Below are 20174 nucleotides of genomic sequence, written 5' to 3'. Positions count from 1 at the left end.
TGCTCTAAAAATAAACAAATAATAATTTAAAAAAATAAATATTATAACATAACAGTCACACTGCAGTGTGGAATCTATGGACTGTGTGTTTTCTGTATTTACCTGTCCTGAATCTCCTACTATATTCTGTCAAGAAGTGTATTATACAAGAAAACACACTGCAGATTATATGTGGTGTCTCACACTGAAATGCATTCGATATTTTCCATTTCTAGTATGAGCAAGTCAGAAACATGGTCAGGATTTCTTTCTTTTTTTAATAAATATTGAACCATTTTATATAGACTGCCATGTTGGCACAAAATGTAATTAAGAAAAAATGAAACATATTTGTGATGTAGCAATGCTACTAGCAAGGCATACTGTTTGAAACATTTATTGTTGCATACGGCATACTGTTTCATGCCATTTTAACAATAGTAGGAATTATACTGTATATACAGTATGCATCGAATTATTCCTTTATTCTGTAATGAACTCAGTTGCATAATCTCCTCAAAAGGCAAAATGCTGCATCTAGCGCCTCGTAGTGTTACTTAACTGTAAGTACACTGTAAGATCATCAACTGTACTTAATTGGAATGAGAACAGCTCCCAAAAAACAAAACAGGGTTCTGCATAGATAACGTAATTTATTGGTCCCAAACAGAAATTATTTAGCATTTCAGCACTAGGGTCTGTTAAGACAAGCTCAGGATATTTTCAGGTTTATTCTAATCTACACCAGTAATGCACCACTCTTGATTTATTTTAACCCTTTATGCTAACAAGTGCTTTAATGAGCTGTAGTATGACTCAAGAAGTTGTCGCTGAACAGGTAACTCTTCTACTCACTAGTCACAAAAGTTGTGTTCATTTTTAAAGATTGTCATAATAAACAACATTAAAAGGGATAGTAGAATGAAGGTCTTACAGGTTTGGAAAAGCAACAGGGTGAGAAATTAATGACAGAATTTGAATTTTTGGTTGAACTAACCCTTTAAGAGTCACAAACTTGTGTGACGAGGGAACTGGGGAGATGTGTGTATATATACATAAACTATACATAAAAATATGTATGAGTTTATACATATATACGTAAAAAAAAATAACCACTGCAGAAGTATATATAGTATATAAGTCTATGCAGACATCTTATTAAAGGTACAGCAATGTATTAAGATATGCACGTTATAAAAACAGACAATCCTTTATAATGCTAAATGAATTATTAAACATCTCTTCTTTTAGTCAATATGACTGTCCAAACATTGTCAGTGCATTCATTACACAGGTTTAACAGGTACGATGATTTTCTCATTCTATGATTGTAAAGAAATCGGAATAAATTATAGGTTAGAAAATACAAATACAACCAGCTTCCATTAAATCATGCAGTACAAACACAGAGTCTTTCCACATTAAAGGCCACAAAATGTAAAATCAGAATATGACATGACAAGGTCTGAAAACAGCTTTGCCTTTAAATGTTTATATCAATCTGATCCCACAAACCCAGGTTCATTAATACAAATGCCCACACCTACAAACCAATGTGCATCTTATTTAGTCTACAGTATTACAAATACTCTCAACCACTCGGTTGAACTCTTCAGGCTGGTCGGCGTAGACGTGATGGGAAGCCTCTTCGATCAGCTGTACGGAGAAAAGACAGAGATTTTTAGTCATTTTTTATATTTCCACTCTCTACAGTGAATTAAAAAAGTGTCCTGCATTGCAAACGCAATCATTTCTCACCATGACGCTGGTGGGGCTTTTGCCTCTGATCTGAGCGACTGTGTTTCCAGTGGATGATTCCACCCAGGACAGCGCGCCGTACAGCATGCTGACGGGCATCGACGGGGGCAGCAGATGAACACGCTGAACCATCGGCTTCTTGGCCCAGCCGAGAGACTCAGACATGGCTTTGAAGCCCACCTCACCACTGAGAGGAAAAGACAATTATATACAGTTTCTTCTGCATCTTCAGGAGAATGCATGTGTAGAAAGACCGTACCTCGGGTTCTGAGCATTACAGTGGTAAATGTACTGCGTCATGGTGTCATCATCAAACAGATCCTCAAACTTCCTCTTGAAGTCGGGACGGAATCGGTTTACCAGCCCTGGACCTGGATGAACACATGTGACATGATGTCTTGAATAACAGATTATGAACATCAACTTTACTCGCTCGCGTCCCAAAACCTAGTAAGCTGCCTACATAGACAGAATTTATAAATACCCAGTTTTGTTCAAGTCTAAGGCATAATCCCATGTAAGCTTTATGAAGAAGTCAAACCCATAATGCACTGCAAAAATGTGTGTGTGTGTGTGTGTGTGTGTGATCAATTTTAATTACAAATCAACAAAAAATTTATAAGTAATTCATTTATATACATTTTTTTCATGCTCTAAAATACATCAGGTTGAAAATTTAAAAATGTATATATATATATATATATATATATATATATATATATATATATATATATATATATATATATATATATATATATATAATTTATGTATGTAATTAATTTATATAAAAAATCAATATCCAAAAAAAAACATCATGAAAAAAATACAACAAATAAATAAAAAACAGTAATCACAATCTAGAAAAGACAATGACATTCTTAAATTAATTATTAATAAAAATGTAAACCATATTATTTCAATTATAATTTTTATAATGAATAATTATTATAAAAATTAATTAGGTTAATATAAAAACTAATGTATATACAATTTCCCAAAACTCTGAAATATTTTATCAGGTACAAAATGCTATTCCTGAGTAAAAAATAACTAGAAGAAACTTTCATTGTTAATAAGTGTAAGCCATGAAGAACATTCCATTATTAGAATTTTGTAATTTATTATTTATGATTTTACTATACTGACACTCCTAGTTTTTTAAATAAAAAGATTCAAACGAGCAGCGTTGTCATTATAGCAGAAGCATCAGAAATCTTTGACAATGCAGCTTAGCTTTACTGATGAAGGCTGCTGAAATCAGCAGTGAATTGCATGTCCTGTGCACTTCATGTGAGGAGCAAAGCTTCTGAAAATTGCTCCAGATCAGTAAAATATGAGGTTACATTTCAGTTAGGATGCTAGTGAGTGGACAGTAACGCAGTCGCTGTCATCAAGCTCCTTATACTCACCCCAGGGTCCGGCCGCTCTGATGATGGCCAGAGGGTTGAAGAAGCTGAACAGTGACACCAGAGCTTTCACCCAGCGGGGCGGCGAGACCCTCTTAACCTCTGAGCCTTGACCTCCTGACCCCTGTAACTGAGGCTGAGGTCGCTCAGGGAAACCCCACGCGTCCACCAGGATGAGGTGACTGACTCTAGTGCACAAAACACAACTGCTGTCAAGGTCGTGTAGTTCATTATATTAACAATTATAACACCCCCAACAATTTCTGAAAACCAAAAAATGTCTGAATACTTTTGTTTATTTTTTTTATACAATATACTGCATTTACTGTTTCATATTTTAAAACCTATAGAATTAATTTGATAAAATATTTTTTATTTCATAGTGTGCTTGTACAATATTTCTTTAAAATGACTTTGATTTTTGTGTTTTTGATTTTATGTTGTTTTATTTATGTATTTCATTAACATTTACACATTTAGCATACATTTTCAAACAATAATCATAAGCAATTCACCAAACAATTTTTTTGTTTCTTTTATTTGATATTTTGTATGATGTGTTTTGCATTTACATTTTGCTTTTATATTTTGGTTTACTTTTGCAAAAACATCATTTTTAACCTTTTTTTTTTTTTACTCATTATTTGCTCAGACTGCAAAAAGCTGTTTTTAAACAAAATTTGATAATGCATGACATAAATTAAACATTTGAATATTTTATAACAATTAAACATTCTACCAAACATCTTTTGTGTTCCATGAAATAAAATTTTTTTTTTTTTTTTGGATTTTAAATGAACTACAGCTCAGTAAATGACAGCTGTTATTATAAACTATTGCAGTTTACTGTACTATAATTTATAAGCTTTTTGTACCTTTCTGGATATTGGATTGTATAGGATGTTGCTAGGTAACCACCCAGGCTGTGGCCCAATAGGATCATGCGCTCCAGCCCCAGTGACTGTCTCCACTGCTCAATGGAAGTAATAAACTGCTCCTCAGCTAATGAGGCATCAGACGGGAACGAGGGGCGAGAGCTGCGACCGAAGCCCAGCAGGTCAAAGGCGTAGACGGTTCGAGAGCAACTCAAAGCGTCCAGGTTACGGATCCACAGACCGACGCCCCCTCCAAACCCGTGGACCATCACTAGGGGCGTCTGAGCTGCTATAGAGAGACAGGGACATGTATGGGTCTGACAATATCTAACTGTGCAAAATACTTTTACAGCCAATGTAGAAGAGGAATATAAACTCTACCTTGGTCTTTATGTTTGCGGACTGATTTATTGGTGACTTTAAGGGTCCATATTCTGTTTTGATTTGGCAACGTCACAAATCTGGACCACACGTCATTCTGGAGACCTGAACAACATGCAGAATGAACATAATATTTTGGGATAAAAAAAAATATTTTAAGAAAATGTAATCTCAATAAATATAATATTATGAATAAAATATGGTTACTCTTTATTTTAAGGTGTCCTGATTACAGTTTAATTATACATTTAAGTACTGAATAATATTAATTAACTACATGTACTTACTATGGTTAGAGTTAGGATTAGGGTTACTTACATTTAATTATGCATAATTTATTGATATTATAATAAGTAAGTACATGTTACGTGTAACAAGGACACCTTAAATTAAAGTGTTACCACATAATAGAATAGGATACTATAATATTATAACTTGACAGAATTTTTAAATATTAAAATGGGACCGTGAGGATCTTACAGGCAAGAATTTTAGCTTCGGCACTTTTCAATAACGACATGGATGTTGGTCTCCAAGAGGGCCACCAAGACCAGTTCCCAGAGGTCTGTCTGAAGAAAAAGAGAACAATCTAAAGTCAGTGAATGGATGAGAGCAGTAGGAAGGACTATGAGACTGTCCATGTCATCGGTCTGTGTACATACAGCGTTACGTCATCTGCCTTTAACACAGTACAAGCCTGTCACCTGCTGGCAATAAAACCAGTATTAATAATGCTTTGAGGGCATAATTCATATGCAAGCACACAAAGGAAATATAGTGTTTTAAATAATGAGGTAAGTAATGTTATGAGCACCGCTTTATTATAAAATGTAAACAAATAAATTGTATTCATGGTCTGTCCCATACTCTGTGTGAATCAAAGTTAACATCAGCACTAAAACATAAATGCAAGTCTTCTATTTAAAAAGGAATACTCTAATAAGCAATAATAAGACAGAAAACGTAAGTTAAGGAGAATCAATTTATTATAAAACACCATTTTATTTATGTTAGGTACTGTACAGCATGTATTTGGAAGTTTCCATTAGCATTTAAATGTAGATTTTAGGCTTGAATTTATAAGCAATAATAAGACAGAAAAGTTGAGATGTAATTTTAGAATATTTTAGGAGTGTCACTTTATTATAAAATATTTTTCATTTATGTTCCGTACTGTACATGATATGAATAAAAGGAACAATTAATTTCTAAAATGTAAATGTTAGTCTCAAATGTAAAAATTAATACTGAAATGAGAAATAAGATAAAAAATTTAAGATGTTAATTATGTTGATAGCATCACTTTATAAAAAAAAAATAATTAAACACACCATCCACATTCAAATAAAACTTAAATTTTAATCTTAAATTTAAAAATTAACACTCCTATAATGAATAATAACACAGAACAGTTAAGTTGTAAATTATTGTAAGTGTTATTTAGTTCAAAAACAGAGCCATAACTATTGTGATGTAACAGCTCAGCATGACTTTGCATAACGTTATGAGATCACCCTGAACAAATCATGACAGACCAAGTGTGAATTCATCTATTGATTTATTTTAATCACTAACTGCGGGGATTCTGAAAGAGGAACATGTTAAGCATACAGTGTGTTTAATAATAATGGGAAACTTCTCATAATAGGAATAACTAATAGTAACACTAATAGGAAACGACTCGCATCTCAAGAGTGTATTATGTTTGTATATATTTAAATACAGTACTCACTCTGTGTCAGTCTCGTCTTGCATTGCGGCGTTTGCAGGAGACATTAGTATGAAACACAATACAGGAAAGATCCACAAGAACAGACTCATGTTTGTATTTGCTACCGGAACTGTCACACCGACCGTCACTTTAAAGCCCGTGTTGTGTTTTGTAACGCTGACGTCAGCGCCTTTAAAGGAGCCGCGTCACAGAAATAAAAGTGGGTGAAATGTCATGAAACAAGACTTATCTTAACTTGTGAACATATTCATAATGAAATCTTAGCTTTTTTTATTGCGTAATTCTGCGTTTGTCTCACAGTTGTCTCTGGTTGTTCTGAGTGGATTTGGAAAATTACTCTGGGAGAAAATTGGGATGTTTGGGTAGGATTAGTTTAATTGCTTTGCATTGAACACGAACGCTTTACGCACCATAAGTTGGCTTGTCAACCGCCATTAAAGGGGTCATATGACGTTGCTAAAAAGAACATTATTTTGTGTATTTGGTGTAATGAAATGTGTTAATGTGGCTTAAGGTTAAAAAACACATTATTTTCCACATACTGTACATTATTGTTTCTCCTCTAAGCCCTGCCTTCTGAAATGCATCGATTTTTACAAAGCTCATCGCTCTGAAAAGCGAGGTGTGCTGTGATTGGCCAGCTATCCAGCGCGTTGTGATTTGCCGAATGCCTCAAGAGTGTGACAGAAATGTTATACCTCTTAACATATTGTAATGCTTTGTCTGGCCGGATCGACGAGACATAAACAAAAAAAAACCATTATAAACATGATAAGAACATGATTTCTAGTCGTGTCTTCTTTTGGAAGGCAAAAACAAAGTAGTTTCGGTTTCTCAATGAAACAGCGTCACACACTGCGGCCTTGAGTGAGCAGAGGCGGGCAGCTTGAGAACGTCACAGAAGGCGGATTCTATGAAGGAGCACAACTTGTGCTTGCGGCAACCACATGTAACGACCCCGGGTTGGACTCCGCTTCGTCCACAGTGAAAGCCGATCTGGCGATCCACAGTGCAAAGTTAATGTATTTCCTCAGCGACCAGCACGGATCAGCTCCAGGCATGACGAAGCGGATAATTTTCTCTTTTGAAAGGCCAAACAATGTAGTTTTGCTTTCACAGTGAAACACACAGTGTCTATACAACATTGCAACACAACAACAACAAATGTGGGGGCGTGTTAGACAGTACACCTTCTTTCTTTGCATGAACATCTGGGCAGCGTTATGCAAATCTTTTCCCTTATAGTGACGTAGAGATGTGTGGGCGTGTTAGAACGAGCCGTTTTAGGGGGACGTGATTGACTCTTAACTTTTATAAAGAATATCTCTTTGGATTTGAGACCATAACCTAATCAACTTCACATATCAAAACAACATTAAAAGTCTCTCTCTAACACTCCAAATAAAAATTAAAATATTAAATTCTACCATAAAAAACCTTTAAATCGTACAACAAGAACGCTTTATGCATCACGAGCACCGGAACTAAAAATCACCTGCCGTTCCAGCGGGGAACGTTTAGAGGACGCACATCTGTCTCTCGCTTACACGTCATTCATTTCCTCGCTGCTTGATTTCCAGGGTTTCTGTGCACAGTTCCTGCAGAAACCATGTCTAATTCGGTGTTTTCAGTTATATCGCGTTTTGTGGAGGAGTACAGGAGCAGCACCTCGAATAAACTGAAGATGATCGACGCGTATCTGCTGTACATTTTGCTGACCGGAGTGTTCCAGTTCCTGTACTGTGTGCTGGTGGGAACGTTTCCCTTCAACAGCTTCTTATCTGGATTCATTTCGTGTGTGGGATCCTTCATACTGGCTGGTATTAACACTATATATATATCACACACACACACACACACACACACACATATATATGTATATATGTATATGTATGTATATACACTTTCATTCTATTATAATTATAATTATGCATAACTTACAAATGCATTGTTATATTTACTTAATTGTCATATGCAGACATAAAACAATTTAAAAACTACATATGTGCATATATCGGGTTATCAGAAAGATAAATAATAAGATCTATTATTCCCTAATCTTCAACCACTTTAACGTCACCTAATGTTTCTAATGTATGTTGATAAGAACATGTATGTTGATCATTTGTGGCTTTATGTTCTTCTATCTTCAGTCTGTCTTCGCATCCAGGTCAACCCTCAGAATAAAAGAGATTTCCTGACCGTCTCTCCTGAGAGAGCCTTCGCTGATTTCCTCTTTGCTCACACTGTTCTGCATCTAGTGATCGTCAATTTTGTTGGCTGAACGAGAGCATGTGCTCTGTGCCTCTTACAGCAGGTGTGTGTTCCAGTAACACCTCGTGAATGTTTCAGCATCACTTTCACGTGTCTAATGTTTGTCACGTAGTTCAGATAACAGAAAAGAAGACATCATAATAGCAGATAAACATCATGGCAGGATTCTTTTAAAATACACTGTAAACAGCTTGCTCTGTAAGAACGAATTTCTCTAGAAACTCTGTAGCTGACAGATAATAAACCCTGGTTTGCCTGATGTAGAAGAGAAGCCTGATACAGCGGTACATGCTTCCTCCTTTATGTCTTATTCATTTGTGTGCAATGAAATATTTAGTTAAAATGAAATTAACATTCATTGCTTTATTCCGCATTTGGTGTTCATGTTCCTTCAAGATAAAGCTGTCAATTGCCATGAATTTAGAGATCTGTAAAACCATCAACACCATCAAATGGCTAGTTTTATCCCTGCAAAAGACACATTTATTTGAATAATTAGTGATTCAATATATATCACCAAAGCCAGTATATCAGCAAATATTTGGCATTTTTCAAATGATCAGCATCGGCCGATTAGTTTTTTTCTGTTTGGATTTAATTTTCTGTTTTGGATTTAAGCACTGGAAGCAGCGTTTTTTTTTTTTTTTTTTTAATTGCTAGAAATGTCACATCTGATTATCTTTAAATCTTATTTCTAAAGCTGATATATCACAAGTCATATATCACTGTATGCTGTATGCTCTGTATTTCAGAAGATATGTTTTCCAGTGCCCCTTACTATAATAGGATTACACAATCAAGAAGTTGCAAAAGACAAAATATTTTTTTCATATTGATTAATTTTAAAATAAAATTTAAAATTTAGTAAATGAAAAATAATTATATGTTTTATTGCATCACTTGTTATGGCCATCGATAAAATCTATGTCGGTCAAGCATTATACATAATACTTTGCAAAAATATTATCTTTCACTATCATCTACAACCATGATGGGATTAATTACTGGAGCATTTGGAAGAAAGAAAACATCTAAAATATATTTTTAAATAGTCTCTAAATGTATTTTCTATAACTTGTTTTCTAAAGATGAACTAATCTGGTATTTTGCAGCCAGCTCTGATGAATCTTGTTTGATTTTCACAGATATGAAGACCAAATGCTGCAGCTCAAGCACAGAACAACTACAAACAAACAAACAAACACAACTGTCTGCAGAGATCTCAAAGTTAATATACGTTTTGACAGAATTGTCATTCATTATAAGTTCTGGTCTTGTTCCTTCATTTTTCTACTTTTCTAAAACTCTCTGGAAGTTGTTGAATCCAATTAAATGCCTTTAAAAACAATTCAGTGGTCCTGTGGTGTTTTTATTGTAACAAATCTAGGTAATCACATTTGAAGTAAATCTTTGTGTTTGAGATGTATTTAAAAAATTATATAATTTGTAATAAATGTAACATTGAAAACCATTTTATTTTATTTCAAACCAGAAGCCACAGTCTCTATGTATTAGTATTGCACTGAACACAATTGCAGTGTGGCACACAAATGGTTAAACAAGCTCCCACATATGGACAGAGTTTAGAGCGGAAGGAAGTGAGTGAACGTAGAAATATTCCTTCTCACAACAGCTGTCTTTAAGAAAGAGGGACTCTTTCCTCAGCGACAATCAATCTCAGCGATGACTCTTCTGGTACTTCTAATTATTTTTCTTCTGCCAGGTGAGCTTTCATTATTCTTTTTTTTTGCACAAACAGATGTTGAAAAAACAGCTTCAGCTATTTAAAGGCGTTTGTCAAAGCTGTGTTTATGGGAGTTTACGAAGTCGTTCTGCCGCAAAAATTGGTAATGCGTTAAAACTTCCTCTCTTCTCAACAATTTATTGAACTGTTTGCAGTTTTAAAACTCGGAATGGAAGTGTTTCTAGCAGCAGCTAACCCAAAGTCCTCAATGTACTTTAGAGTGCCTTCTATTAACTCAACTTTTCCAAACACATTTTTTTTTTTTCAAAAGAGTCATTAGTATATACGTGTGAAAATATAATATTTTTGTTATTTGGCTTTTTCTGCTTTATTGTTGGAGACTGATGGACAACAACTGATGGATGTTTTGAACTTCATCAGTTAACTCAAAGTAAATAAATTGATGTTGTTGTTGGCCACAGTAACTCAGTCGGCCATTTCATGCACAAACACACATTGTTTAATATTCAATAATTTAAATAAGCAAAACATCTATGAGTTTTAGCTTATAAAGACTAAATAAAATAAAAATGAATTTTATTTCAATTGTGATAAAGGTTTTGTGACTTATTTACTGTTTTGTTTTATTTTATTTTGTTTTATTAATTTTATTTTATACATTTTTTGCTATTATGAGTGTAAATGAAACCAGAAGCATTCTGGCATTATGATTAATCTTATAATGAACAAATGTATTTTTTTTTTCAGGCAGTGTGTGATCCTCCATTGCCAAAACAAACAAACAGATAAATAAATAAAAGTTGATCACTAGAGAGACATTTTAATTTTTTTTTAGGTCAAGAAAAGCAATAATAACTGAAGTTATGATATGTGTGTATTTCAGTATAAGTTTGAATGCTACAGAACTGATTACCGTGGAGCTCAGTTACATTTTATTGCTGTTTGTGTATACGAATTTCCAATATGGTTATGTTTTCTTTTTTTATATTCATTCATACAATATATACATTATGATTGTATTACATTATATTCACATTACTTCAGTATGTTACTCATAGCCTATACTCACTCAAGTATTATGTATATATTCATAATTCTAGTTGTACTCATATTTTATTGAGGTAGTATTTTTCCTTCATTTGACATATAAAAGGTATACCTAGTCTACATTTTGTTATGCTCAAGTGATGTTTGGACAGGATTTTGGAAATGTATTCTCTGCAAAAAAATATTTTATATGCAAGGACGTTTGCTAAATCTGTCTTTCGTGAAGTTCTTTTCCAAGAGCCGGTTTTTGCATGAAGATTGCTTAACTCTGTTGTTTTTGCTATATGTAAAAGCACAACCCACGCCTCCGGTGTAATAATATTGTTAATCGTTAAATCTAGAGTGCATATTGAAGTGCTCAGTATCTTTCAGGCTGTCACTGCACAGTGAGCACTGTAGGAGATGTGTCTGTGCTGGAGGGTGGGTCCGTCACTGTCCCGTGTCACTATAACCCGCAGTACACCAGTCACGTGAAGTACTGGTGTCAGGGCCGGATGAGAGAATTCTGCACGAGCCTCGCGCGCACAGATGACCCAGAATCACCCCCTAACGGGAAGGGAAGGGTAACGATCGCGGATGACCCCACTCAGCACGTGTTCACCGTCAGCATGCGCAACCTGACGGAGGAGGACTCGGGCTGGTACTGGTGCGGGGTGGAGCTCGGGGGAATGTGGGTGTCTGACAGCACTGCCTCCCTTCACATCAGCGTCATTCAAGGTGAGGGGAAAAACAATAATTATATACAGTATATATTAGAAACATTATAAACCAGATAATACTTATACCGACACACTAATTAAACATATCATTACAATATATATATATATATATATATATATATAGATTAGGGCTGTCAAATGATTAATCACGATAAATCACATCCAAATTAGGGCTGTCAAATGATTAATCACGATAAATCACATCCAAAATAAAAGTTTTGTTTACATAATATATGTGTGTATACTGTGTATATTTATTATGTATATATAAATACACAGACATGCATGTATATATTTAAGAAGAATATGTTATGTTTATATATTAAATATATTTATATATAATATAAAATATAAGAATATAAATATATAAATGTATAAACATGTAAATATTTTCTAAATATATCATTTATGTGTGTGTATTTATATATACATAATAAATATACCCTGTACACATACATATATTATGTAAACAAAACTTTTATTTTGGATGTGATTAATCGTGATTAATCATTTGACAGCCCTAATATATATATATATATATATATTAATATTACTTGGCAAAGGAAAACGTGCTAGAGATGCACTAATGTATAAATCTTTACTGTCTATTACTGATGATTATTTTGATGCTATGGCTATGTGAATTCAACAAAACTTGAAAAACTTTCACATTTTCAGGTCACGTTTTTTTTTTTTTTTCTCCAAAAATTACCACAATTACAAATGTAGCCTAATGTTGATTTTTTACAACAGGTCAAGAAACAGGAAGATAATATGGGTTAGATACCCCCCTTTTTTTGCTCTGTTTCAACAATAGAAATAATTCAGCATGACAGGCGTTTCGTTCCTGAATGAATCAACGGTTCAATAGCAATGACTCACTTATTAACAGTGACTTGCTGCCACCAGCTGGCGGTTTTAATTTCAAATTTTAAAGTTTATTTTTATTATTTAAATAAAATATCCAGTTTTTGGCTTTGGTTTCCTGTTTTCATACTTAATGAAGGTAATGATCATTTGACTAATAACATGCAGACATTGTACGTATTCGACCAATATTGGTGAGTGAGAAGGTGGGATCTACAGAGAACGGTCAAAGCGATGCGAATATGTGTACATATTATTGTTCGACTTGAAACAGCACTAAGCATACTGATCGGTGTATGACATCAAAGTCACGGTACTTCAATGATTGGTCTGTGCAGTGCAAACAAAGCCAAAACATGGATATTTTAGGCAATATAGAAATCCTGGCCAGGACGTGTCCTGGGAAAATGGCACGTTTGGTCAACCTTCCTTAAGATACCAGCTCAATAACTTACTCAGCAAAATATTGTCTAATTATCATTATCAATAAAATCCCAGAAAATATTGAGATATATTATATTTTATCAATATCGCTTACCCCTAGTTAATATTGGCATTTATTATTGAAGGTGTTGTAGTGAGTGTGACTGATGGTTGTTGTGCTGCAGGTGTGTCGGTGGTGAGCAGTCTGCTGAGTGCAGATGAAGGCAGCAGCGTCACTGTTCAGTGTCTCTATAGTAAAAACCTCAGGTAACCCACTGACTCATCTAAGAAGAGCAAGATATATGAATATCACATAACCTGCAACGTTAATAAATAAAGTGTTTTTACGACTTACGCAATAACTTATTTTTTTAGCTGAAACATTTTTCTGATTTAATATTTAAATGCATCATTGCTTTCCCCGCAGGTCCATTGAGAAGCAGTGGTGTCGCAGTGGGAACTTGAACTCCTGCGTGGTGACAGACTCTGAAGGAACATTCAGCAGCACAAAAGTCTTCATCCATGATGACAGGAACAGCATGTTCTTGGTGACGATACATCAGCTGGAGATGAGAGACTCGGGCTGGTACTGGTGTAGAGCCGGTCAGCAGCAGGTGGCTGTTCATGTATCAGTCACAGCACAAACCACAACACGTATGTCACACAGAGACCACAGCAGACACCACAAACTACATTCTTACATAATCAGTAGAAATGTGAGTGGTGTTTACCTGCAAACAAAGAGAGACCTATTGAAACAAGTTACTGATGGCACATTGTTATGTTGTTTTTGCCTCATTGCATCACTGATCTTTTGCATAAATAATCTCTGCTCATATTGCATTTGATTTCTGTCCTTATGCCAGTGAGCACGTCTACCATCCAGAATCTGAAGACAACAGTCAGAAATCCATCTGTAATGAGCTCAACTGACCCTCACAGGTGACCTTCTGCTCTACACCAGCACACTTCTGTATATTCTTTTCTTATGAATGGATAAAAACATTTAAGCAATCAGCTTAATCATATATGAACAAACATATCTGTTTCAGTCGTCCTGTTTGGGAGTCTTTTCTAGTGGTGTGTGGGATTGTAATACTGGTCATGACTGGGTTGTTGGCACTTTGGGAGTTATGGCAATTATGTAGTAAGTTTCCAAAGTTATTTGTAGGTTTTTTTTGTTTTTCTACTGTCTTATAAATTCACTGAATAAATGGATGAGTCATTGGTTACTCATAAACTAGTCTGGAACCATTAAAGTCTCTTTGTTCATTTTAGATATCTAATAAGCATTTGTTTACCTTAATTTAACCTCATTTAGCTTTATAATAGAAAGGATGCATTCTATTTTTTTCTCCATTTTGCAGGGAGAATGCAGAAACATCGAGGGACAAATGAAATGAATGATAATCTTACAGTCAGTGCATTTTTGTCTCTTACTTTACAGTCAACTTTAAATAAAACAATACCCTGTTTACTTTCTTAATGTACATTTCTGTTCTTTTTGTGGAGGTATTATTGGTGTAAATTACTTGAGTAATTTAATGAATTAAACGAAGCATTTGAAAGATGTAAATTAATAAATGGTATTTAACCCCTTATTGCAGTTAGATCACAATTGGGTAAGTTTAATTCAAAAAATGGAGCATTTAATGCAATTTGTGAGCCAATTTAACAGGTTCATTGAAAGAATTGCATTGAATTCTTCAACTGGAAATAAGGAGAAACAATATGCTATCTATAAATGCAGTGGAGTAAAAAGTGAGATATTATGCTTTTTCCCAGAATGAAAATACTCTGATGAATGTATGTTGACATTAAACCTTCAAACCAACTTTGAAAGTAACTGCATGTAGTTTTGTGTATTTTTGCTACACTGGTGCTCCCTCCAGTTAAGTGAATGAATTCACTGTCGTAAATATAGCATTGATGCATTTGTTGCTGCCGTAAAATAATCCGCCCCTTTCGTGGAATTTTGTACCCGTTCATCAAACACTTACACAAATACACACTCCCAAAATAGACGTTTGTGAAAGAAAAAGAAGCCATTCGCCTTGTTAGAAGTCAGTATGCCATCAGAATGATTTGAAACTGATATTTCGAGGTAAAAAATGGATATACTGCTTTAACAAGAAATGATACCACGAAGTGCTAGGCAAAACTTTACACTGGTCCACAGCTGACGATGATTGCGTCTTGTGTCCAACTGTGATGAAATGTTTTTCTGCTGTATTTGATATTGTTTTACTCATTTTCAGATGGGTCCTTGGAGAGAAGGAGACCAAGAATGCGTCAGTGATTTTCCTGAACGCTGCAGCTCAGGCTCAGATGCTCTGACAGTGGAGCTTCATGAAGGGAAACACCAAACTCATAGACATTCATGATGCTGAAGGAGATCATCTTAAAGGGAACTGATGGACACTTTAACTCTCATTATGAAGTCAAAGAGAGTCCGGCAGACTGAAGAAACTGGAGGCCGGGGTAATCTTTGACATTCCTTCACATGTAACAGTTAAATGGAAGATCATCTTTCATTTTAATGCATATTTCATGTCATGTATTTCTCTGTCTGTAAGCACAAGCCTTATGAGTGAATTGTGCTGTGTATGTTTTTACCAATGAGCAGTGGTTATTCTCAACTAAGTGCAGAACGTGTGTGAAAGAGTGTTTACAAAAACTTACAGAAGCACTGAGAATGTGTCGTTATCTAACTTTTTACCATATTAGAGACTATTTTGTTTCGTCATGTTTTATCAGCATATACTGTAAATGATAAAAAGCTTTCATCTGTTATTATTAAAGTCTTTTAAAGTCTTTATTTGTGGTTCTTTGTCACCTACTGCATAAATAAATGTAACCCGCTTCAGCAGTGATCCACTCAAGTCGTTCGATAATTGTAAAATGAGAACTAGAAGGAAACAGCATTAATAAAAGAGGGAAACACTTTGATGTCAACTGCATTGCACATGAAGTAAATAATTCTTATTAGAATAATCTTAAAGGGCTCATATGATGCGATTTAAAATTTTCCTTTCTCTTTGGAGTGTTACAAGCTCTTGGTGCATAAAGAAGATCTGTAAAGTTGCAAAGACTAAAGTCTCAAATCAAAAGAGATATTCTTTATAAAAGTTAGGAGTCAACCACGCCTTCCTAAAATGGCTCATTCTAACACGCCCCCACATCTCTACGTCACAATGTGGGAAGATTTGCATAACGCCGCCCAACTGTTCACGCAAAGAAAGAAGACGTAACTTTTATTCTCGCCGTTTACACCGGCGCCATGTCGTGGAGATGCTGTGTTTCATTGTGAAAATGAAGCTACTTTGTTTGGCCTTCCAAAAGAGGACACGACTAGAAATCAGTGGTTAAGTTGTATCTACAACAGTCTTCCAGAACTGTCAAACCTAAATATTGACATGTGTGCTGCGCATTTTATGGAGGATGAGGACTGTTTCCTGTACCAGTAGCCTTCAGTGCGTCTGTGGCACAACGGCTGTTTCTATAAAGTTGGGCGGTTCAAACTTTGCAAGGACAGTCTGGCGCCTCTGACTCACAGCCTGTAAGTATGTTTTTTATATTTGAGTAATTTGCCAATGATGATTCAAACACGAGTTTTGAGCAGTGTAGAGTAGCGCTTGTTGTTTCTCTGATCACAAATGCAGACGTTGTTTTGTATTTACGCTATGCACCATACCATTTTTTCAGATCCGATCCTATACAGAAAATTCTGAGTATCAGCCAATTCTGATCCGATCTGATACCAGCGCAGTTTTTTTTTCTTCAAATCAGTGTAGAATTTCTATACTTCTGTGTCTTGACCTGATTGTCACTCTTTTGTGTTAAACACAATCTACTAAATACAAACTTCATTTTAATGAAAAATAACAAATGAAAAAATACATAATCTATGAAAAAAAAAATACTATTATAAACTAGGTTAGTGGATAATTTATCAGCAAATTTATTCTAGAAAAATCATGAGTGCACAATTTTATAAAATCTAAGCATTTATTGAAATAACATTATTAGTGGGAAACAAAAAGTGAATAAGTGTAGGACTAAATCTGGTAAAATGTTACACATTTCTCTTTGTATTGTAAAATACATTAATGAAAACAAGTAAATGTATTTATATATAAATATAAACTGTAAAATTAAAAGACTTTTCTTTTAAATGTATAGCACAACATATGATAAATAGAGGAGTCCTATCTATCATATATTACTGCCTCCATTACTGTGCTATACATTAGATTATTAATAAACTTATAGGACAGAACAAGAAACACTATAAATAATCTTTCATTGCACAAACGTATTATATAATACGAAAATCTCCAATACAGAGCGGTACAAAGCACTTAAATTTCAGCTTTTGTGTGCTTTTGGAGATATTTTCATCATCTTGACTGTCGTAACCAAACGCGACGCACAGTTTGAATGCTGAATACACAACCCACTGGATAGCTGGCCAATCACAGCACACCTCGCTTTTTTAGAACGGTGAGCTTTGTAAAAATCGACGCGTTTCAGAAAGGTGGGGCATAGAGGAGAAAAAAATAATGTACAGTATATGGAAAAAATAATGTGTTTTTGTGAACCTTAAACCACATAAACACATTGCATTACACCAAATACCCAAAATAATGTTTGTTTTAGCAACATCATATGACCCCTTTAAGGCAAGTCATGTCACTCAGCGGCCATCTTTGAAACGCCTCTCAGGCATGCAAGTGCAGCTCCTATCCATAGCTCCTATCACTTTGAATGGTTAAACATTAAATTCTCCCAAACTGTTCACGAATTAATTCTGACAACAACTGTGTCATAAATGTTTTGCACAAACAGTGTTATAAAAAGCTTTTTTTTTTTTCAGGCTAGATCAGCCAGTGCGCATGCGCAGTTCTAAGCACACGTCTTAGAACTGACTGTTTCTATAGCAACCAGGATGCTTCTGAATTTACAGATTCGTGATTGGCTCTTTCATTCAGAAGGCGGGGCCTCCTGCGATTGAGTGGCCATATTGAGCGTTGCATTTTTCCCCATTCAAAACTATACGAGTGACATGTCTTGGGTATTCTATAGTCTTTGGCACGGATGCAGGAAGTGAGAGTCTGAGACCATGAGAACTTAACATCATTTGATAAGAATAAGACAGAGATAAGCTGTATAACAAAGATAAGAGATAAACAAATACAATAGAAAAACCACAAATAAAATAATACCAAAAATAAAAGAGAGCAAACATTACAACGTTTTGACAAAAGTTCTTTGTGTTTTTCCTGTGGCTCATAACAGGCAAGTGTCTCTGTTTTTAATTCCCGTTTATAATTCATTTCAAACAGTTAGCTGACATGTTCTGCTGTATAAAAAGCTATACTCTGTCTAAAACTATTTTAAACAATGTTTTGATAATTCTTTTATAATCACACACTGTTATTAATAGAGAAATTCATTCATTATGCCACTGGACTAATAACTCTAGTGTTGTGTTCTAGTCATTTTGATTTAGAGATTGCATTGCATTGTTAATTATATTTGAATAAAATTAATTTGACCAAAATGGCCAAAGTTATCCACAAATAATACTTTTTTGACTCAAAAACTGAATGTATAAGCTAAGTAAAAGTATTGCTACTTAAGGAATAATTTACTTGTGTACAAGTAAAAGTACTGAAAAATAATATGACTCAAGTAAGAGTAAAAAAGTAGTTTGCTGAAAAACTACTCAAGTTACTGCGTTACAAAGTACTTTAGTATTATTTTTCTATTTTAACCCAAAATGAGATGATGTGAGCATCATGGAGCAGGGTTAACCCTAATCCTAACACGCATGTACTTCAATGTCTGTTTCACAAGTGAGACCCAGGAAATCCCTTATGGACAAATGCATCAGATATAACTACAGCTGAATAACATGCAGATAGAGATGCTCTGACTGATGAAACGTGGAAGACAGTAAACACCTGACTGCAATACAACACTAACTGATATAGCTTGTATGGTTAGAGAGTTTGGCACCAAACCCCCAACTGCTCCCCGGGCGCCGCAGCATAAATGGCTGCACACTGCTCCGGGTGTGTGTTCACGGTGTGTGTGTGTGTGTGTGTGTTCACTGCTGTGTGTGTGCACTTTGGATGCGTTAAATGCAGAGCACAAATTCTGAGTATGGGTCACCATACTTGGCTGTATGTCAAGATTATTATAAAGAATATTTTCTGTCTCACTGTGATAAGAAGCAACATGGAACCACAGAAGCTTACTGCTTCAAACACAACTGATGTTATATAGTGATTTTGGAGCAAAACATGATATTAGTCTGATAAATTGTCAAGTTTGACTCTATGTTAAAGGGTTAGTTCAGCCAAAAATGAAAATTATGTCATTAATGACTCACCCTCATGTCGTTCCCAACCCATAAGACCTCCGGTTCATCTTCGGAACACAGTTTTTAAGATATTTTAGATTTAGTCCGAGAGCTTTCTGTCCCTCCATTGATAATGTATGTACGGTATACTGTCCACGTCCAGAAAGGTAATAAAAACATCTTCAAAGTAGTCCATGTGACATCAGAGGGTCCGTTAGAATTTATCCAAATCTAAAATATCTTAAACTGTGTTCCGAAGATGAACGGAGGTCTTACGGGTTTGGAACGACATGAGGGTGAGTCATTAATGACATAATTTTCATTTTTGGCTGAACTAACCCTTTAAGCAAACATACTACCTATCCCTATTGCCAGGAGCAACTGTAACTAATTTTGAAAAGTACATTCACGTATAAGATTATGTGGTTGATTTTAAGAAGGGCAAAAGCAAAGAAGGGTAAGTGAAGGTTTAAAAGAAAAGGGTTTAAAACAGTGTGAATAGAAAGGTGCCAGTAAAAAATAACGTGGCATATGGGTAAGGTTGGGCATCGTTTGAATTTTTTATGATTACGATTCTTGTCAACTTCTAATTTTGATTCCAATAAGGTAAATAAACAAATAAATTAATAAATAAATAAAAA

At 34.8% G+C, this 20174-nt stretch overlaps 3 protein-coding genes across 7 annotated transcripts; 2 read left to right on the top strand and 1 right to left on the bottom strand.

The window, feature by feature from the left end:
- Positions 1 to 612: 612 nt before the first annotated feature.
- Positions 613 to 6288, bottom strand: LOC109113547 ((Lyso)-N-acylphosphatidylethanolamine lipase-like). Of its 5 annotated transcripts, none has more exons than XM_019126357.2 (9): positions 6132 to 6255; positions 5062 to 5103; positions 4880 to 4968; positions 4400 to 4504; positions 4019 to 4304; positions 3147 to 3331; positions 1997 to 2108; positions 1738 to 1924; positions 613 to 1635 (listed from the first exon to the last, which is right to left on the bottom strand). In XM_019126357.2, exons 3-9 carry the CDS (start codon positions 4917 to 4919, stop codon positions 1546 to 1548), a joined length of 1005 nt encoding a protein of 334 aa, XP_018981902.1. In that variant the 5' UTR covers positions 4920 to 4968; positions 5062 to 5103; positions 6132 to 6255; the 3' UTR covers positions 613 to 1545. The 5 variants fall into 5 exon arrangements, with proteins under 5 accessions (XP_018981902.1, XP_018981901.1, XP_042574973.1 ...); XM_019126356.2 differs by having other exon boundaries at positions 4019 to 4307; positions 6132 to 6252; XM_042719039.1 differs by having other exon boundaries at positions 4019 to 4307; positions 5062 to 5106; positions 6132 to 6234.
- A 1343-nt stretch (positions 6289 to 7631) lies between these two features.
- On the top strand, positions 7632 to 9753 carry LOC122136274 (dolichyl-diphosphooligosaccharide--protein glycosyltransferase subunit dad1-like). Its single transcript, XM_042719038.1, has 3 exons — positions 7632 to 7951; positions 8285 to 8448; positions 9551 to 9753. The coding sequence occupies exons 1-2, from the start codon at positions 7741 to 7743 to the stop codon at positions 8413 to 8415; spliced, it is 342 nt and encodes a 113-aa protein (XP_042574972.1). The 5' UTR covers positions 7632 to 7740; the 3' UTR covers positions 8416 to 8448; positions 9551 to 9753.
- A 138-nt stretch (positions 9754 to 9891) lies between these two features.
- On the top strand, positions 9892 to 15972 carry LOC109045262 (CMRF35-like molecule 3). The gene is given in 9 exon segments (XM_042719033.1): positions 9892 to 10128; positions 11530 to 11874; positions 13352 to 13433; positions 13594 to 13820; positions 14033 to 14108; positions 14219 to 14313; positions 14534 to 14583; positions 15425 to 15447; positions 15449 to 15972. Coding segments are annotated over 9 exon segments (993 nt in total). The 5' UTR covers positions 9892 to 10088; the 3' UTR covers positions 15504 to 15972.
- Positions 15973 to 20174: the final 4202 nt, after the last annotated feature.

This window comes from Cyprinus carpio, chromosome B2 (genome assembly GCF_018340385.1).
Source record: "Cyprinus carpio isolate SPL01 chromosome B2, ASM1834038v1, whole genome shotgun sequence".
NCBI lineage: Eukaryota > Metazoa > Chordata > Actinopteri > Cypriniformes > Cyprinidae > Cyprinus > Cyprinus carpio.
The sequence above is the reverse complement of the archived record's forward strand: the minus strand, read 5'-3'. Positions and strand labels throughout refer to the sequence as shown.